Source organism: Felis catus, chromosome E2 (genome assembly GCF_018350175.1).
Source record: "Felis catus isolate Fca126 chromosome E2, F.catus_Fca126_mat1.0, whole genome shotgun sequence".
In the NCBI taxonomy this organism is placed as follows: domain Eukaryota; kingdom Metazoa; phylum Chordata; class Mammalia; order Carnivora; family Felidae; genus Felis; species Felis catus.
Window position 1 is genome coordinate 49630610 of NC_058382.1, and position 17653 is coordinate 49648262.

The 17653-nt window shown below is 58.3% G+C and overlaps 3 protein-coding genes across 6 annotated transcripts in view; 2 read left to right on the plus strand and 1 right to left on the minus strand.

Moving 5' to 3' along the window:
- Nucleotides 1-2704: 2704 nt before the first annotated feature.
- Nucleotides 2705-5772, plus strand: LOC101091168 (chymotrypsinogen 2). The gene is made up of 7 exons (XM_011290248.3): nucleotides 2705-2837; nucleotides 3495-3598; nucleotides 3713-3792; nucleotides 4134-4212; nucleotides 4496-4676; nucleotides 4763-4896; nucleotides 5544-5772. Exons 1-7 carry the CDS (start codon nucleotides 2786-2788, stop codon nucleotides 5703-5705), a joined length of 792 nt encoding a protein of 263 aa, XP_011288550.1. The 5' UTR covers nucleotides 2705-2785; the 3' UTR covers nucleotides 5706-5772.
- Nucleotides 5773-6203: 431 nt separating this feature from the next.
- LOC101096371 (chymotrypsinogen B) lies at nucleotides 6204-10187 on the plus strand. Its single transcript, XM_023246162.2, has 7 exons — nucleotides 6204-6270; nucleotides 7071-7174; nucleotides 7261-7340; nucleotides 7705-7783; nucleotides 8212-8392; nucleotides 9483-9616; nucleotides 9967-10187. The coding sequence occupies exons 1-7, from the start codon at nucleotides 6219-6221 to the stop codon at nucleotides 10126-10128; spliced, it is 792 nt and encodes a 263-aa protein (XP_023101930.1). The 5' UTR covers nucleotides 6204-6218; the 3' UTR covers nucleotides 10129-10187.
- An 861-nt stretch (nucleotides 10188-11048) lies between these two features.
- Nucleotides 11049-17653, minus strand: part of BCAR1 (BCAR1 scaffold protein, Cas family member) — a 38518-nt gene continuing 31913 nt past the window's right edge. For all 4 annotated transcript variants that reach the window (XM_045045640.1, XM_045045639.1, XM_019820063.3 and 1 more), the window contains 3 exons: nucleotides 16257-17354; nucleotides 15232-15321; nucleotides 11049-12030 (listed from right to left, as the gene is read on the minus strand). In XM_045045640.1, coding sequence (XP_044901575.1) covers nucleotides 11518-12030; nucleotides 15232-15321; nucleotides 16257-17354 — 1701 coding nt within the window. In that variant the 3' untranslated portion in view covers nucleotides 11049-11517. The remainder of the gene's footprint in view (nucleotides 12031-15231; nucleotides 15322-16256; nucleotides 17355-17653) is intronic.

The window sequence follows — 17653 nt, forward strand, 5'->3', positions numbered from 1 at the left end:
CTGCTGGGCGGGGGCCGGCCGTAGCCGAGGCCGAGCTGCGCCCGTGAGGAGGCGCTCTGCGCGCAGGCGCGGAGGAGCCTTGGCGTCGTAAGGAAGGGAAGGGCAGGGCGCAGGCAAAAGGGTCCCTCGGGTGGGTCTGGGGTCGCGGCGGGGCGGGGTGGAGGGCCCGGGCCCCGCCCCAGTGAACCTCTGGCCCCGCCCCCGGCAGGAGTGGGCGCAGGTGCGGGCTCGCCCTCCCCGCCTCCACCTGCAGCTGCGCGCTTTCTCAGACCTCTCAGGCAGCGCGAACGGCGCGGGGGGGTGGGGCGCGGGCGGGCAGTCTGTTCCCAAGGCCTCAGCCACCTGCTGGCTCGGGCCGTCCTGGCCCCGCCCCCGCCACTCTGCCCCTCCCCCTCTCGGGTCCCGCTACACCCGCGGTCGCTGCCACTGCGCCTCTGGGGCGACCGCTGCGGCTCCACAGATGGAACAACTCACCGGGGGCCGCAGCATCAGGGCCAGCCGCTCCCGACAGTGCCTCCACCTGGGCCTTCCTCGGTCGCCCCCCTCAGCCTCTCAGCCCTGGCCCCCTGCCTTGTGGGCTCATCGGTGCCCTTTGGCCTCCTCCGGGCGACCACCTGCGACATTAGGCACACTTTGCTCTTTGCTCTGTGTCCAGCTCAGGCGTGGACACAGCCTCCGAGCTTTGCTTGGCGCACTCCCGCATGCTCCCGTGACTTAAATGTCCGGGTGTGGGTGAGGCCCTCCTGCCTCGGTATTAATAATGGTAAGGTTTGTGAGATCGAGCACCCCCCGAGCCCGGAGGGGGCTCTGTGCTGATGGATCCGATTCGGATCCACTGCTCCCCTCGCTCTCTGCCCCTCCCCCCCCCCACACCACTCACTTTCTCTCTCTTAAAAATAAACCGGCATTTAACAAAATCTTTTTAAAATGATAAGGATATGAGGCACCTGACTGGCTCAGTCCGTTAAGTATCCGACTTCAGCTCAGGTCACGATCTCAACGGTTGGTGGGTTTGAGCCCCACATCCGGCTTTGTGCTGACGGTGCTGAGCCTGCCTCAGATTCTGTCTCTCTCTCTCTCTCTCTGCCCCTGCCCGATTTGCACTCTCACTCTCTCAATGATAAATAAACATTTAAAATTTTTTGTTTTAAATGATAACTCCTTAGCTGGTGGAATGTACATTTTACTTTTTTTTTTTTTTTTAACTTAAACTCTCCAACTCCTCCCCATGGAAGCTTGCTAAAGCAGGAGAAATTTGTTTCTTTTCTTTTGTTCCAGTTGACTAGGGGCCTGGGCCTGGTAAGCGTGAGTTGTAAGGAAGAACAGGCTTGCTCAGGTAGCATGGTCTCACAGAAGGGGCCACCCCGCCCCCTGCAACCCATTTTGTGCCTTGCCTTCCCACCTGATATAGTGTGGCCATGCCTTGCTGTCACGGGACAGTCTTCTAGAACGTGGGAAGGGCACCAACAGGCAATGCAGGAAGGAGTTCAGAGGACCAGCGAGTATGGATGATTTTGTGTTAGGCCTGGTCCTGGCTCAAGATGGGTCATGCCCTTTCATACTGTGGGATCCACACTATAAGCATCTCCCATTTTACATGCTTAGAAACAAAACCAGAGAGGGCAGGTAACCTGCCCAAGTCTCCACAGCTGTTTGGTGCTGAAATGTGTGCCGTGGAGCACGCTACGGTCATCGATGCAATGGAAGTTAAAAACAGCCCTGAGATACCATTTTCCTTGTGTGTTTCGCGGGGCTTCGCTGTGCCTGGCAGCCTCACCTTCAGATTTCTCCTCTTCCAGTTTCCCTGGTGCTGAGAAAGGGCCCCACTGCCCACCCTGTCGGCCAAGCCAGAAACAGGCCTCCTGCCTGCCTCCCCACGCCCCCATTTCCTGCCTGACCAGCCTCTACCAGCTCTCACTGGGTCCAGTCTTGCCCCAGATGCCACATGCTCCATTCCAGGAGCCCATGGGGACTAAGTGACCCAGCCTCACGTGAACGGGCAGTGGGCGGCTTGCTCTTCTGAGCCGCACTGCACACAGGCCACGTGGCCTCCCCAGCTGTGGAACAGAAGGAACCTTCACTGAGACTTCTTGACCACCCCCCAAGACCAGGGTAGCATCCTCAGCCCCATGGCCAGACGCCCCTTTGTCCTCCCTACTTGATCACACTGCCCAGGTTTTTGTTTTGTTCTGTTTTCTTTTGTTTTGTTTTTAGGGGGGTGGGTGCAGAGGGAAGGAAAAGAGAGAATCTTAAGCAGGCTCTGTGCCGAGCACAGAGCCTGAGGCGGGGCTCAATCCCATGACCCTGGGATCGTGACCTGAGCCAAAATCAATAGTCGGATGCTCGACTGACCGAGCCATCCCAGAGCCCCTGCCCAGGGGTTTTGAATAACTAACAGACCAGATAAATTACTTATCCAAGTTTCTCCAGTCTATGAGACAATAGGCTGGGGCTCCAACCCTGCCAGGCCTGGCCCTGGCCCTCCTGAAACAGGGCCTAGAAGAGGAAGCCCAAGCTTCCTGAGCCCTTCCCTGTGGCTGTGGGTCGAGGGCCACCTTGTTTGGTCCCACCTTCGCCCTTGACCCAGACCCAAGCTCAACCATGGGCCGCAGCTGCTGCCATCCCAGGCCCTGATGCCAGGCCTGCTCTGGCACCTCCTGCCTACTCGGGCACACGCCCAGGAAAGGGATTGTCACCTCAAGGTTTTCCGATAACAGCCTGGTGCACAGGGATATAATGGGGAGCTCCCAAGGCAGGGACCCTATGTCTCCTTGACCACGGCACCATGGCCTTCCTCTGGCTCCTCTCCTGCTGCGCCCTCCTGGGCACAGCCTTCGGTGAGTTCGGGGCAAGCAGAGGCCAGGAGGGATGTTTCCGTTGCCCTCCAGCCCCCGAGGCCAGAAGGGGCAGCTGGGTCCCTGCTCCCAGTTCGGCCGAGCACTGTGGTATGACCCCAGCGGGTCTCTCTCCTGCTCTGAGCCTCACCGGCCCCATCGCCACAATGGGGATGCTGGGAGGATTGGGCCAGACCAGTCAGTGTGAGGCCCCCAGGGGGAGGTGGGCCTTCCTGGGGCTGACTGAGGCCTCACACCCAGTGCAAGGGCTCAGGAGGACGGGTCCGGAGGCAGCAAAAACTCTGAACAGCTAGTGGCTCCCCAACAGACTCAGATGGTGAGCAGGCAGGTGTGGGCGCCTTGGGGCCCGTGAGCCCAGTACTTGACAGCTTGTGTTCACTTGGTGCTTCCTATGTGCCAGGAACACAGCAAGTTCCTGCCTTGCCTGCTCACGCTTTTCTGAATGGTAAAGCGAGGCAGTGATGGGGCTGGGTTCAAACCCACAGAGCCCAGCCTCCGGCCCGTGCTTCAGTACGGCCACCACCTCCCCGCCAGCCTGTTGGGCTTGTCTGGGCTGAAGCACAAGTCAGATTGAGTTGTCCCTGGGGGTTCCCGGGACGCCCTTGGCCTCCATCCCTCACCTCATACCCCCACCCTCAGGCTGCGGGGTCCCCGCCATCCAACCTGTACTGAGTGGCCTGTCCAGGATCGTCAATGGAGAGGACGCTGTCCCGGGCTCCTGGCCCTGGCAGGTGTCCCTGCAGGTAAGGGGGGATTTCTGCACACGAGTGGGGGACACACTGGGGTATTGGCCCAGCTGGGGTCAGGCTGGGGGCTGCTGGTGTCCAGCCAGCACTGACCTCTCCATCTTCCTCCAGGACAGCACCGGCTTCCACTTCTGCGGGGGCTCCCTCATCAGTGAGGACTGGGTGGTCACTGCTGCCCACTGTGGTGTCAGGTGAGGTCCCAGGGTCCCCAGGAAACCCCTTGGTGGGGGAAGACTCCCGGCGGTGAGGGCCAGACCTTTAACTCCTCGTTCCTCAGTTTCCTTATTTGGACTGTGTCGAAAACCCAAGTCCTGCTGGTCTCCCAAAGGTTACCGGGAAGGAAACACACACACAGCAGGCTCTAGGGCAGTTTGTTTCAGGGGTAATTATTGAGATTTTGAGCTCCTGTCTCTGTGATCAACAACTTTGGGCAGATGCACAAAGGTATATGCGCACGCGTACGCACCCGGCACCCCCACACGGCCCCAGCACCTCACGGCAGGAACCCCCTCCTTTCTCTGGCCCTCTCCAGAACCACCCACCGGGTCGTGGCCGGGGAGTTTGACCAGGGCTCAGATGCTGAGGACATCCAGGTGCTAAATATTGCCAAGGTATGGTGGCCCCCAGAGGCCAGGTGGGGCAGGCCCTCCGGAGTCTGCCGCCCTGAAAACCCCCTGCTGCTCTCGACCTCCCCAGTGGTCCACCGTGAGGGGGCAGAGCAGAAAGCAGGGCGTTCAAGGTCTGCACTTCTGTCCTGGGCCCAGCCTCAGGCTCCTGGGGCCACAGAAAGGCCTGCCAAGTTGAACAGGCACTGTCCAGAGAGAAGCACTGAGGTGATTTGGGGGAGCCTGGGACCCTGGTTCAGCTCTGTGTCAGCCTCTGCCCTCCCCATAGGTTTTCAAGAACCCCAAGTTCAACATGTTCACCATCAACAATGACATTACCCTGCTGAAGCTGGCCACGCCTGCCCGCCTCTCCCAGACTGTGTCCCCTGTGTGCCTGCCCAATGCCAAGGACAGCTTTCCCGCTGGGACCTTGTGTGCAACCACAGGCTGGGGCCTGACCAAACACACCAGTGAGTGACCTCTAGCCGGGCGGGTGGGAGGTGGGGGCTGCCGAGCGGGCACCTGCAGGTGCTGACCCCCCGCCCTGCCCTTCTAGATGCCCAAACCCCTGACAGGCTGCAGCAGGCGGCCCTGCCCCTCCTGTCCAACACCAAATGCCAGAAGTTCTGGGGCAGCAAGATCACCAATCTCATGGTCTGCGCTGGGGCTAGCGGCGTTTCCTCCTGCATGGTATGGTCTACTGGACTCACCCAGCACCCCCTTCCCTCCCAGCATGGGGCGGATTCAGGCCAAAGCCCAGGCCAAGGGGCTTGGCCAGAGAGAGGAGATGGAAATAACACATAGGGCCTCTTTTGAAGGCTTGACATGCTCTTTCTGGAATTCCTGCCTGAGCAGTTGTAAAAACTGATGATCTCAACAGAGGGATGCAGAGCAAGGGCCTCTGGTCTCGAAACTGCCATATTGCAAAATTCCATTGACATCATCAATGTCTGAACAAATGCCATCCCCTGGATTAGTGCAGTGTACAACCTGGGCAGCAGAATATAGTGGCCCAGAGGGCTCTGGAAGGAATCGGGCAGCCCTCCCTCCCTCATGGTGGCTCCATAGCCAGGCCAGCACCACCCATGCTTCCTTCCTGTCAAGCAAACCAGCTTTATTGGGCCTCTATTATAGGACCCCAGCTGATGGCCCAGACGTTCAGGGGCACAGATCACAGACGGAGCTACTGAAGCTTCTTTCATAATCCCTCCAATATGCACGTGCCAGGCGTCTACGGGCCATGAGGCCCCGGAATGGTATCTGGAACAATGTCCAGGGGCCCCTGGCCCAGGGCACCTGGTGGCCAGATCCAAGCCCCTTTCTCTCTCCTCCTGCAGGGCGACTCTGGTGGCCCCCTGGTCTGCCAGAAGGATGGAGCCTGGACCCTGGTGGGCATCGTGTCCTGGGGCAGCGGCACCTGCTCCACCTCTATGCCTGGCGTGTATGCCCGCGTCACCAAGCTCATGCCTTGGGTACAGCAGATCCTGGAAGCCAACTGAGCCGTCAGCCCCACCGTGACCTCCCTGCTGACCTGCTCCCACAGAGTCAATAAACCAATAAAAGACACACTGATGATGGTGTCTCCTATGTTGGGGCCTCTGAGTCCTCCTTCTCCCGAACATGGGTCTTCACTGGGTCAGGTACCAGAGGGTCCCCAGAGAGGCCCCCCTTTAGTCTTCCTCCCCAGAGAGTGGCCGGGAAGGGCGCAGGTAGATGATGTGAGATCTGGGCCCCCGCCCGGCAGGCACGGCGGCCCGGGGGGTGGGCAGGGAGCGGGCCGAGGGGGGGTTGAGCCCTGCTGCTGGCTGCACACACCTGTGGTCCCAAGGAACCTTCCCAGGAGCAGCCCCCCGGGGCCGACTCTTTCCCAGGCCCGGGCAGGAGCCAGGTGCTTCTGAACCCAAGGACTCACGATAAGGGAGGGATGGCGAGGCGCGTTGCAATTGGTGGGCCAGGGGAATATAACGGGGGTCCTTCGGGCAGACCCCATCCCACCTCCTGAGTGGAACACCATGGCCCTTCTCCCGGTTGTCCTTGGCTTCCTCCTCTTTGGCAGCAGTTCTGGTGAGTGCAAGGTTCCGGTGGGCCCGGCAGCCCCGGACCAAGCCTCTCCCACTCCCCGGCCCCCACCGCCAGAAGCTGGGAACCGAGGACCAAGTCCACACGCGTCTAACCGCCCGCGGGGGCCGGCCCCCCGCCCACCCTTCTCAGCCTCTCTGGGCGCCTCTCCTCGGCTCCCCACTCCTCCTCCCCCTGGAGGTCCGTCGGGCCCCTCAGACTCAACCGGACAGGCTGGACCTGCCTCGTTTTGGCCTTGCCCACCCGCTCAAAAGCCGGGGTTCGTCCGGGCTCCTCCACACCTGCCCCTGAGCCGTAGGAGCTCTGCCTCAAGAATGTCTCCCACGCCCATCCCTTTGGCCCCGCCCCCCGGTCCTCTGTAAGTGGGCAGCCTCTCGGGTCTATGCTGCCCTGAGCGGGGCAACTCTCTGACCCCAGCCTGCCCCTGCTGCAGACCCAGGGGCCCTGGGAACAACAGCGACTCCAGCAGGACATCCCGGCCCCCACGCCCCGGGACCCTGGGGTCAGCAGGGGAGGGACACTCCTCTCAGGACACACAGTGGACACCCAGCCTTCGGGCTCTAGGCCCCGCCCAACTCGCGATGCCCTCAACCTCAAGGACCCTCCTCCACAAGGACACCTGGGGCAGCTGCTGGCTGGGTGACAAGGGGCCGGCTGCCCTGCACTGGCCAAAGCTCTGGGTGCTAGGTTGCCACCTAGGTTCCAGAGGCCTGGAAGTGCCAGGCTCTATCCCTGGCCCCCTTGGGACACCATCCGCTGACCAGCTGCCGTGTCCCTGCCCCCAGGCTGTGGGGTCCCTGCCATCCACCCTGAGCTGAGTGGCCTGTCCCGGATCGTCAATGGAGAGGATGCGGTCCCCAGCTCCTGGCCCTGGCAGGTGTCCCTGCAGGTGAGAGGGAAGCTGAGGAGAGGTGGGTTAGACAGAGAGGGGTCAGGCGTGAGGGGGAAGGCTGACTGTCTCACCTCTCTCCCCAGACTCGCTCCGGCTTCCACTTCTGCGGGGGCTCCCTCATCAGCCAGCACTGGGTCGTCACTGCTGCCCACTGCAGGGTCAGGTGAGGCCTGCGTGGGGGCAGTGGGGACGCCCTGGCTGTCAGGGAATGACGGTCACTCCTTGCCCTTTCCCACCCCTGCCCGGCCACCCACTAGGCTTCCAGGGAATGAAGCCTGGCGGGAAGGGTCTGAGATAGATGGCAGGTGGGGACAAAGCTGCTGCTATCCGCCCCGCCCCCCAGAGAAAATCCCCACCCTCATGCCCCCCACCACCTCAGGCCCCAGCCTGTTCCACGAGAGCTGGTCTAGTCCTGTGCCTCCACCTTATAGACGGGGCAACTGAGGCCCAGAGGTCCCCGTGGGAGTGAGGGGCCCAGAAAGGGCTTCCCTCACCTGGGTACCCTCTGCTGCCTCCTCTCTCTCCAGGAAGAGCCACCGTGTGGTGGCTGGGGTGTCTGATCACGGCTCTGACGAGGAGGCTGTCCAGGTGTTGAGGATCACTGAGGTACCGCAGGCAGGCCGGCTGAGGAGGGTGGGGCGGTAAGGCCATGGCAGGGCTGCCCCTGGGCGCCAGGGATGGGTGAGGACCGTGGCGGGCAGGGTGTGTGGGCAAAGAGGACCCCGGCCAGTCGGCTCAGTCCTCACCCACCAAAGCCTTCTTCCCTTCTTTCCCAAGTAAGAAGACTCCTATTCAAACACTGAAGTTTGGCTCATTGTAGAAAAGCACAAAAATAGAAAAAACTAAATATCACCAACGTGTCAAGGGCCATTTTCCCACCAGTTTCCAGAGATTTTGTCCGTGCGGCCCCATCTGTGTTCGCTCTCAACAAGGGCCCCTTGGCACTGAGCCCTCTCCTGGCCTGAGGTCCCTCCCATCCGTGAGATCGGCCATCCTCCCGTGAGGACTGCCCAGCCCCCATGGCGTCTCCACAGGTGTTTGAATACCCACTGTGGGACCAGGTTTCCGGCCGCAACGACATCGCCCTGCTGAAGCTGGCCACACCGGCCCTGCTCTCAACAACCGCGTCCCCCGTCTGCCTGCCCAGTGCCAACACCAGCTTCCCTGCCGGCTCCCTCTGCGCCACCACCGGCTGGGGCAAGACCCGGTATAACTGTGAGTGTCCTTGCAGGGGCTTTTCAGAAGGGAGACTCATTCGGCTTTTATGGTCTAAATTCCAAGCACACAAATTCCAAGTCGTATATCTTTCATTTTTTCTTTTTAAACATTTTTAAAAATGTTTATTTTTGAGACAGAGGGTGAGTGGGGGAGGGGCAGAGAGCGAGGGAGACACAGAATCCTTAGCAGGCCCAGGCTCTGAGCTGTCAGCACAGAGCCCGATGTGGGGCTCAAACCCATGAACCGTGAGCTCATGACCTGAGCCGAAGTCGGATGCTTAACTGACTGAGCCCTTCAGGCCCTCCTTTCCGTTTCTTTACTTAAAACCCTCTTAATGAAAGAATGAAAGAATAAAGATGAGCTTAAATACCGCACACTTGAAGACGAAGTTGCTGAAGAAATGCCCAAGTACCAGCAGGTGGCACTCTCACTACGTTGCAACGAGGTCCCCACGGTCCGGTTTCCAGCCTGGACTCCTCTCCAGACTTGAGGCGGGCGCTTGTGTCAAGCTCGCCGCCGTGAAGTCTGGGCCGGGAGTCAGATGTCCTGGTGTGGTTCGGGGCCCTGGGAGTCCGGCTGGGTCTCCCCTCCCCCGGCTGCTCCCTCCGCTGACGATCTTCCTCCGGGGCCCCGGGTGCTCCTGCCCAGGCCCCGGCTCACCCTCTGGTCCTTGACCGGGATGGAGGCGGCCAGGAAAGGGCAGCAGGAGGACGGTGCTCCCCCATCTGCTACCCAGAGCGGCGGGTCCCCAGCAGGGGCCCCGTGAAAAGGACGTCAGCCCCCTTCCCCGGAGGGGAGGCAGTGCCCCCCGCCCACCACACGGGCTGCCAGGGCACGGCTCGCGTGAACAGCGGTGCTGGAAGCCATGTCACCACTGCCTGGTGTGGAATCGGAGAGGAAGGGGTCCCGCAGGGACTGTTAGGTCTGAGGGAAGGTGGGGAGCTCCGTTTCTGAGGTCATGGTGATGGGGAAGGACTGGGAGCAGGCAGGGGGGAGGCAGGGTCTCCTCCACCCCGGGGTGGGCCGGCTGGGTGAGGGCTCCTGACCTCCGCTCCCCCCCCCGCCCCCGCCCCCTGTGTCCCTCCAGCCAACAAGACCCCCGACAAGCTGCAGCAGGCGGCCCTGCCCCTCCTGTCCAACGCCGACTGCAAGAAGTTCTGGGGCAGCAAGATCACGGACGTGATGATCTGCGCCGGGGCCAGTGGCGTCTCGTCCTGCATGGTAAGGCCTGGCCCCGCCCCCCCGCCGGCCCCGCCCCCGCCCCGCCCCCGCGCGGGCCAGGGGGCTGCTCCCTTCTGCCGCGTCCGCTCCACCCCTCTGGGCGGCAGTGGCGTTGGGGGCCCCCACGCCAGCCAGCCGGGGGAGAGTGTCAGCCACGTGCCCCAGGCCCACCAGGAGTAGGCGACAGAGCTGGGCCTGCCACGTGGCCCCGATCGGAGAGCCTCCTGCCCAGTCTCTGCCCCCACACGTGTCATTTGTCTGCACAGAACCTGCGCGGGGGCAGGTCAGGGCACACCGGGGCCCCGGCAGCCCGCTTCAGGCTTGTAAACAGGTCCTTTCTCCTCCTGCAGGGCGACTCTGGCGGCCCCCTGGTCTGCCAGAAGGACGGAGCCTGGACCCTGGTGGGCATCGTGTCCTGGGGCAGCGACTGGTGTAACCCGTTCTCACCGGGGGTGTACACCCGTGTCACCAAGTTTATTTCCTGGGTTCTCGGGGTTCTGGAGGCCAATTGAACCCCTGCCCCAACCCCCTCCCCCACTTCCGCAAAACCCAAATAAAACCCTAGAGCAACTGCGTGCCTCTTCACTTCTGTGTCCTGGCCAGGGTGCTGAGCGGTGGAAGGCTGGCTGTCTTCACTGGGGTCCCCTCTGTGGAGTCCAAGAGGGCTGACAGACCCTACCCTTTCTTCACAGAGATGGGGAGACTGAGGCCCAAGTTCACATGCAGAACAGTCAGAGCTAGGAGCAGCACTCCCTGAATCCCAGGGCTCTTGTCTCACCTGGGGTGCCAGACATACTCGGAAAGGCTGGGGAGACCACACGTGGACCCATGACAAGGGCCCTCTGGGCCCCCACACCCCAACTTGGAGGCCAAGTCTATGTGTATTTCAAAATAGACACTTGGGAAGGAGTTCCACAAGCTGATATTATGAGCTTCTAAGAGCAAAGTTCTAGGTGAGGTCTGTGAAAACGAGTTTATGTGGAATCCCCCAACGGTGCCCTCGACCAATCCTGTGCCACAGTGAAGCCCACCTCGCTCCCGGAGCCGCCTTGGACCCCACGCTGGCCCTCGCTCTGGCCGGGGGCCGGGGGACCTCACCGCGGGCTCCACACTCACCGAGCCTCTCCAGCCTCCAGCGCTGGTGTCACAGAGCTTCTCTCCAGCAGCCCCAGCTCCCCAGGTCTCAGGGCCATTGGCACACCTGCCCCCACCTTGCAGAAGACCCCTGGCCTCACGCCACTAGCCCAGCCCTGTTTCCCAGGGCCTTGGTTTCCTCTTGAAGGGACCCACTTTTTCTTTATCCTCCCGAGAGAACTGCCCATGGCATCACCACAAATCCGCTCGGTCGGCTGCTCCTCCCCTGCGGCATCCGAGATCAAGGACACACCTGCGCACACCCAGGGGCCCTCCTGCCTCTCACACCAGGGGGAGCTTTTCATTTTTAAACTTTTATTTAAATGTAGACTATTAGTCAAATGATTGGAAAATCAATAATGAAAAATAGTGTTTGGGTTCTTCTCCTGGTTACAGTGGCGCTTGCACTGTCGGGGGAACATGGCACTCCTGTGGGTTGAGGGTCAGCTCAAGGGAGCTCAAGGGGTCGTCTGAGGCCATGTGGGTGGGGGGGGCCTGTGCGGCTGGCCTGGCCCCCAGGGTACTCAGGGAAGACCACCAGCTCCCTCCTCAGGCTCGGCTCCCGGGGGGTCCAGCTCTGCTTGGGCTCCTCCGAGGAGGCCCCGTCCCATATCCTGCCCCATCATAAATATGTACAAACCCCTGGACAGTCTGGGGCACCAGGCCCGGGCAGAGCTGGGGTGCCTGTCCCCATGCCTGCAGCATGGCGACTCTCTCAGGGCGGGTGCCGCCCTCCTCCCGACCCCCACCTCTCTGGTCCCGTGCTCTCAGGCGGCGGCCAGCTGGCCCAAGACCCGGCGGAACTGCTGGGTGCTGTGCCCCAGCTCCTTGACCCTGTCCACCATGTCCTGGGCGGCGGCGGGTGATGGGTACTGCAGGGCGGCAGCCTTGGTGGTGGCGACGATGCCACGCAGGAGGTCACACAGCAGGTTGCTGTAGTGGGTCACCTGGCTGCGCACGTCGGCCGCCTTGGCCTGCCGTGACAGCGTGTCCCCGATGAACACCAGCTTGTGGGCGCTGAGGATGACGAACTTGCTGTGCGCCACGAAAATCTTGGGCGGCTGGTTGGTGGCCACGGCGGTGAAGAAGGCGTCCACGGCGTTGGTCAGGGTGGTCAGGTTCGCCTCGCACTGCTCCAGGTAAAAGAGCAGCAGCTGCCGGTCCGAGGGCCCCAGGCCGCCCGGCCGCCCTGGGGCCAGGGGCTGGGCCGCCGTCCAGTTGGCCAGGTCGTGGTCGATGGGCCGCGACACCTCCTGCTCCAGTCGCTCAAACTGCTTCAGCTGGGGCAGAGGGAGAGCAGAGTGAGCATCGCAGCCACACGCACAAAGGAAACCCGCTATCTCTGCGCTACAGGCCGCGCACGGGTCCTCTCCAAGGAGCTTCTGCCCATCTCGGAAAGGTAGGATTCCATTTACAGAACAGTTTTGAAATGACAAAAGGATAGAAATGGAGAACAAATGAGCAGTTGTAGCGTTTCGGGACGCCAGTCTGTTGGTGTGGGTGCTGTTCCCTGCTGCCTTAGGACACAATCCTTGGGGGACACTGGGTGAAGGGCACACAGGACTGTTCTGTACTCTCTCTGCAACCTCCTACGAATTTATGCGTACTTCAAAATGAGTTAAACACACACACACTTAAACACACACACACACACACACACACACACACACACACACACACACACACACATTTTTGTCCTTAACATATACGTTGTAAAAAGATTCAAATACATTAAGCAGAAAAAAAAAAGGTGTCACCTGGAAACCCACGCACCCAGAAATAACCTCTGATAAAGTACAATTCTGGTAAATTATCTTTCTGTGACACAGGGCTCGATCCCATGACCCTGAGATCATGACCTGAGTCAAGATCAAGAGTTGGACGCTTAACCAACTGAGCCAACCAGATGCCCCTATAAATTATTTTTTACAATCAAACATTAACGTATTTACAGATGATATGATATAATGTCTCCAAAATAAATTGGGGGGAAGGGGTGCTAGATAACCAGGTTAGCTATTGTGCTGAGGGATTGGGGCTGGGTGAATGGTATCGGGACTGTCTTCTTTAATTTTATAAATATATTCAATTTCCCACAATAAAAACTTTAAACAAAAAAAGAAAGCACTGGCTGGCTTAGCTGGTAGGACATGCGACTCACGATCTTGGGGTTGTAAGTTCGAGCCCCACATTGGATGTAGAGATTACTTAAAAAAAAAAAAAAGAAAAAAGGTAGGTCATGGTATGTGTAAAACTTCAGAAAACAAAATTCACATAAAAAACTGGTGACTATTCTTCAAGATGTTTTCCTTTAAACATGAATATTCCTATTTCCTTTTTATTTTTTTATTTTTATTTCCTATCTCCTTTTTAATTAGTAGACTGGAAACACAGTACATGTGACTCAAGAACATGGGGTTTATGGGCACCAACTCACTATGCAATCGAAAATGTGCAAGTAACTTCTGATTTCTCAAAAACTTAACTACTCACTAATAGCCTACTGTTGACTGGAAGCATTACCAAGAACAAAACTAGTTGATTAACATGTATTTTGCAAGTTACATGTATTATATACTGTATTCTTACAATAATAATTTTTTCAGTATTTCTAGGCTATGTGGTTCATCTGCAAGTTTTTTCAAATTGTTTTAAGTCTCCAAAATACTTTTCCAATATGTTTATTGAAATAAATCCAGGTGTAAGTGGATCCATGCAGTTCAAACCCGTGTTGTGCAAGACTCAACTGAATATATAGTATTTTATATTCTACTGTTAGCGCCTAACAGTAGGTCACGTGCTTCGTGTCAGTCATGACAGGAGGAGGGAAAGGGAAACTTCTACAACGGGCAGCCCCTGCCTTGGGAGTTATCAGCGTGGACTGACGTGTCCTTACCAGCGCTGGTTCTGCCCAGGGGACTAAGCGGCTGTGACCAGCTGTGCACAGATTCAGGGAAAGACAAGTTCTATTTTATCCAAGATTTCAAGGCTTAATTGGCTAAACCACCCTGGAACTGCCCTGTCCGAATATCTGAAACACTCGGACTTTCCTCCTCAGGCAGCAACCTGGTGAAACTCACCACTCGGCTCTCATATCCAGCGAGAAGCACACTCATTTTTAGTTTGAACTCTGCAGGGTCTTTCCTGTTTTCTGACAATTCTTAATAGCTACATACTGTTCTACTGTATGAATGTTTATATTTTATTTAATCAACCAATATTCCAATATTAGATATTTGGGGTGGGGGTTTCTAGATCTTTCACTGATGTGGAAACAGAGCAGTCAACACCCTTGTCCGTACATTTTACCTGCCATCTTATACTTGTGCTTTATGCTCTGGCCTAAGAGCTCTAGACCTTTAGAGTTTTTCATCTATACTCCTCTCTCTTATTCTAGTAATTTCTCTAAATGATCAAGCAGTTACATGAAGAGATTTATATTCAGCTCAGCACCGTTTACAGAAGTAATTCTGGGAATAACTGACATGTCCACCAACAAGGGACTGGATAAATAAATGCTGGAAGGGTCCAGAGAAAGATAAAGTACATGTCCATTTCTCTGATCAGTGAAGATTCTGTATATTATTAGGCAGACAGACAGATGATGGATGGATAGAGAGATACCTAATAATTAACCTTGGTTCCTTTACTGAGTACATTATATGGGCCAGGCACTTCCTAAGAATTATACATTCTTTACTCACTCCTCACAATTACCTTGAGATGGATATAACTATGATCCCCACTTCACAGCTGGAGAAACTGTGGCTTTGTGGGTCTCAGGATGGAGCCGGCTCTCACCTACACCATCCTTCCCCCTGACCGGTGGAGGGTGGGGGGGTGGGGGGTGGGGGAATGGGTGGGAGGTGGAGGGGTGGAGCGAGGACAACTTTATGGGTGATGTTTCTGTGCTTATTTTGTGCTAGTCTATGTTTCAGTTTTTTATTATTTTCATAATCAGATAAAACTTCCTTATTTCTTAAAAAAAAATCCCTTTCCCACCCTCAGGAAATGATCCAAAGTATGAAGAAAATTCTATGTCTTCAGATAAGCACAGTAGTTATCATTATACTCAGGGAAACTGGGTACAATGTAAACAGTCAACAATAATAGATATTATGAGGCCTTTAAAAACAATTTATAAGGAAGGTTTGATGCCATGGAAAAACCTTGGGATAAAAGCAGATGTAACTATTCACAAAGTATCATCTCAAACACATGGACAGAGGTCACCCCAGGGGCAGGAGCGGGGCTTAAAACCAGCCCCAGCGCTCCACCAGTACCTCTGGGGCTTTTTCCCTGTCTTACACTTTTGTGTATGTGCTCCCTAAAAGGTCTACCATGATTACTCTCATAATAAGTCACACACAAACCCAACAAACACAGGGGGAGACAGCCACACAGTTGAGCGGGGCCTGGCTGGCTCACTGGCCCACGGGCAGCCCAAGCAGAGAGAAGCTGGCCAGCCTGGGGATCCTCACCTGCTGCAGCTCTAGCTGGCCCTTCCCCTGCCGCATGATGTTGCCTTTTTCCAGCAGTTCCTTCTGGGTCTTTTCAAACTCTTCCTTCCCCTGGAGACAAGACACAAGGACCGGGCTGAGCCACAAGCCCCCACAGGTCTGGCGGGGCACAGGGCAGGGAAGCCAGCCACCAGGTGGCGCTGCGAGCCAGGCCCAGGCTCACACTGCAGCCATCAGACTCAGAGTGGGGACAGTTTCCCAGGAGGCAGCTCTTGCGGCCTCTTTCACCTCCTCTAGCGCAGAAAAGGGCTGGGTACACTGCGTGTGGCCAGGCCATCCTCCCTGCCCCCGCTTCCACACCAGGAATCACATTCAAACCCCTCCCCTTGGCATACGGGGCCTGTTCATCCATCCCTGACCACCTGGCCTTGGCACCTGCTGCCTCTCAACCTGGAATGCTCCTTACCAGGGCACTCAGCTGGCACCCAGGGCTCTGCTCAGAGGCCTATCCCTACCCCATCTTCCCATCTTCTTGTTTTACTTATTACCCCACACCCGCAACTATCTCCGCCTTTGCTTATACTTCAGAATCCATCTCTTGAGACAGAACAGGGGCACTTCCTGCCCTGGTCACTGGAGAAGCCCAGCCCTGGCTGGTACTGCAGGACCCCTGATGACACGGCCAGGTCGGTCTAAAGGGCAATAGGTAGGAGCCTGAGTATGGAGCCTGCTTGGGATTCCCTCTGTCTCTCTGTCTCTCTCTGTCTCTCTCTGTCTCTCTCTCCCTCTGCCCCTCTCTCCTGCTTACACACGCCGTCTCTAAAATAAAAAATAAACAAGTTTTAACAATAAAAATGGAAAAAAGAGAGTGGGCAAAGGGACTCACTGAGCCTACTGGGGCCCAAATTCTCTTTTGGTCACAAAAGCCGTCCGTGTGGAGGGGATTAAGGTCCCCATAACAGGGGTGGCGAAACTAGGGCCCGGAGGAGGCCAGAAGGCTTCCCCCAGGGAATCCTCTGGGGACGCTGGGCAAGGCGGGCACCTACCTGTAGATGGACGTAGTCATAATCCTCCATCCAGCCCCCCTCACTGTTCTCATACTGCCCATCTGGCGAGTCCTGGGAGGTGAACTTGGGAGGTGAGGGCAGGGGCCGGGACTGGATGCTGCTGGCCTTGTCGATGGGGTTGGGGTGCAGGGAGCCGCCCCCCTCAGGCCCCGGGACAGGGGCCTTGGTCCGTCTGAAGAGCAGCGAGGCATTGCCATGCAGGAAGGAGGCCAGCTGCTTGGCGTCCTCGGGCACAGCCCGTGAGCAGGCCACCAGGCGGTCCAGGTCTTCGGGAGCGGCCCCCGGGCCTCCCCGGCCACCGTCAAGGGCCTGACCGTGGGCCACCAGCGTCTGGTACACATCCTCCATCTTCTGCAGCTGCCGGCCAAGCTTAGCGTGCAGCGTGCGGTCAGAAGTGTGGGCAGCGTTGCCTATGGCACCGCGGGCAAACTCCAGCAGCTCATGGACAGCCCCCTGGGCGGCGGCCACGGCGGCCCGCAGGTCCTGCACCGGCGGCTCCTGAGGCTCGGAGGCACCACGCCAGCCTCCACACGCGGGGATGCCGCCCGCCAGGTCCAGGAGGTGCGCCACGCTGGCGCTCACGCCCTGCTGCAGCCGTGCCAGGGCCTCCACAGCCGCCTCCAGCTCCAGGGGCTCACGACCCGGCACCGCAGCCTCCAGGGAGGAGGCCGACTGGCTGCTGCGTGTGCTGCCCGTACTGGAGGCCGACAGGCGCTTGCCATCAGCAGGGGCCTCCCGCTCCGCCGGGGGCGGCACCGCGTACACGGTGTCATCAGCCGCGCCGCCATCGGACGCCTCTGGAGGAAGAAGCCGCTCACGGGGCACGTCATAGAGGGTGCCGGGACCGGGCCGTCGCAAGCCAGGGGGTACGTCATAGAGGTCAGGAGCGGGGGGCGGCACGTCATACACATCCTCAGCCGGCAGCGAGTCCGGAGGGGGTGCGGCGAGGACCAGCGGGTGGCGGGTTGGGTCAAAGGGCTTGGCCTTGGCAAAGGCGGGGGGCACGTCATAGGTCTCCTCACGCAGCAGTGGGCCGTCAGGCACATCCTTGCTCACCGACGGAGGAACGTCATACACCTGGGGGCACAGGAGCGGTCAAGGGTGCCCGCCCAACCCCTCCGGGAGCTGAGGATCAGCACCCCGTCACACATCCAGACACAGCACAGGTGCGCACGCGTGTCACGGTTCTTGTCCACACAGGTTGTGGCTAAGAGCCCAATTGTGGAGCCAGACCTGAGTTCAAAATCCTGGCTCCACTGCTTACTAGCTGTGGGATGTAAGGCAGGTGACTCAATTTCCCTGTGCCTATCTGCTCAGCCAGAAGATGGGAGAACTCCTTCAAAGGTTTGTTGTGAGGATTACATGAATTAATTCAC

Bases quoted from the DNA above. Each gene is read 5' to 3' on its own strand.
- LOC101091168 (XM_011290248.3), top strand. From the start codon at position 2,786: ATGGCCTTCCTCTGGCTCCTCTCCTGCTGCGCCCTCCTGGGCACAGCC. The intron at 3,599-3,712 runs GTAAGGGGGGAT...ATCTTCCTCCAG, and splicing joins CCTGGCAGGTGTCCCTGCAG to GACAGCACCGGCTTCCACTT. The intron at 4,897-5,543 runs GTATGGTCTACT...CTCCTCCTGCAG, and splicing joins GCGGCGTTTCCTCCTGCATG to GGCGACTCTGGTGGCCCCCT.
- LOC101096371 (XM_023246162.2), top strand. From the start codon at position 6,219: ATGGCCCTTCTCCCGGTTGTCCTTGGCTTCCTCCTCTTTGGCAGCAGT. The intron at 7,341-7,704 runs GTGAGGCCTGCG...CTCTCTCTCCAG, and splicing joins GCTGCCCACTGCAGGGTCAG to GAAGAGCCACCGTGTGGTGG. The intron at 8,393-9,482 runs GTGAGTGTCCTT...GTGTCCCTCCAG, and splicing joins GGGCAAGACCCGGTATAACT to CCAACAAGACCCCCGACAAG.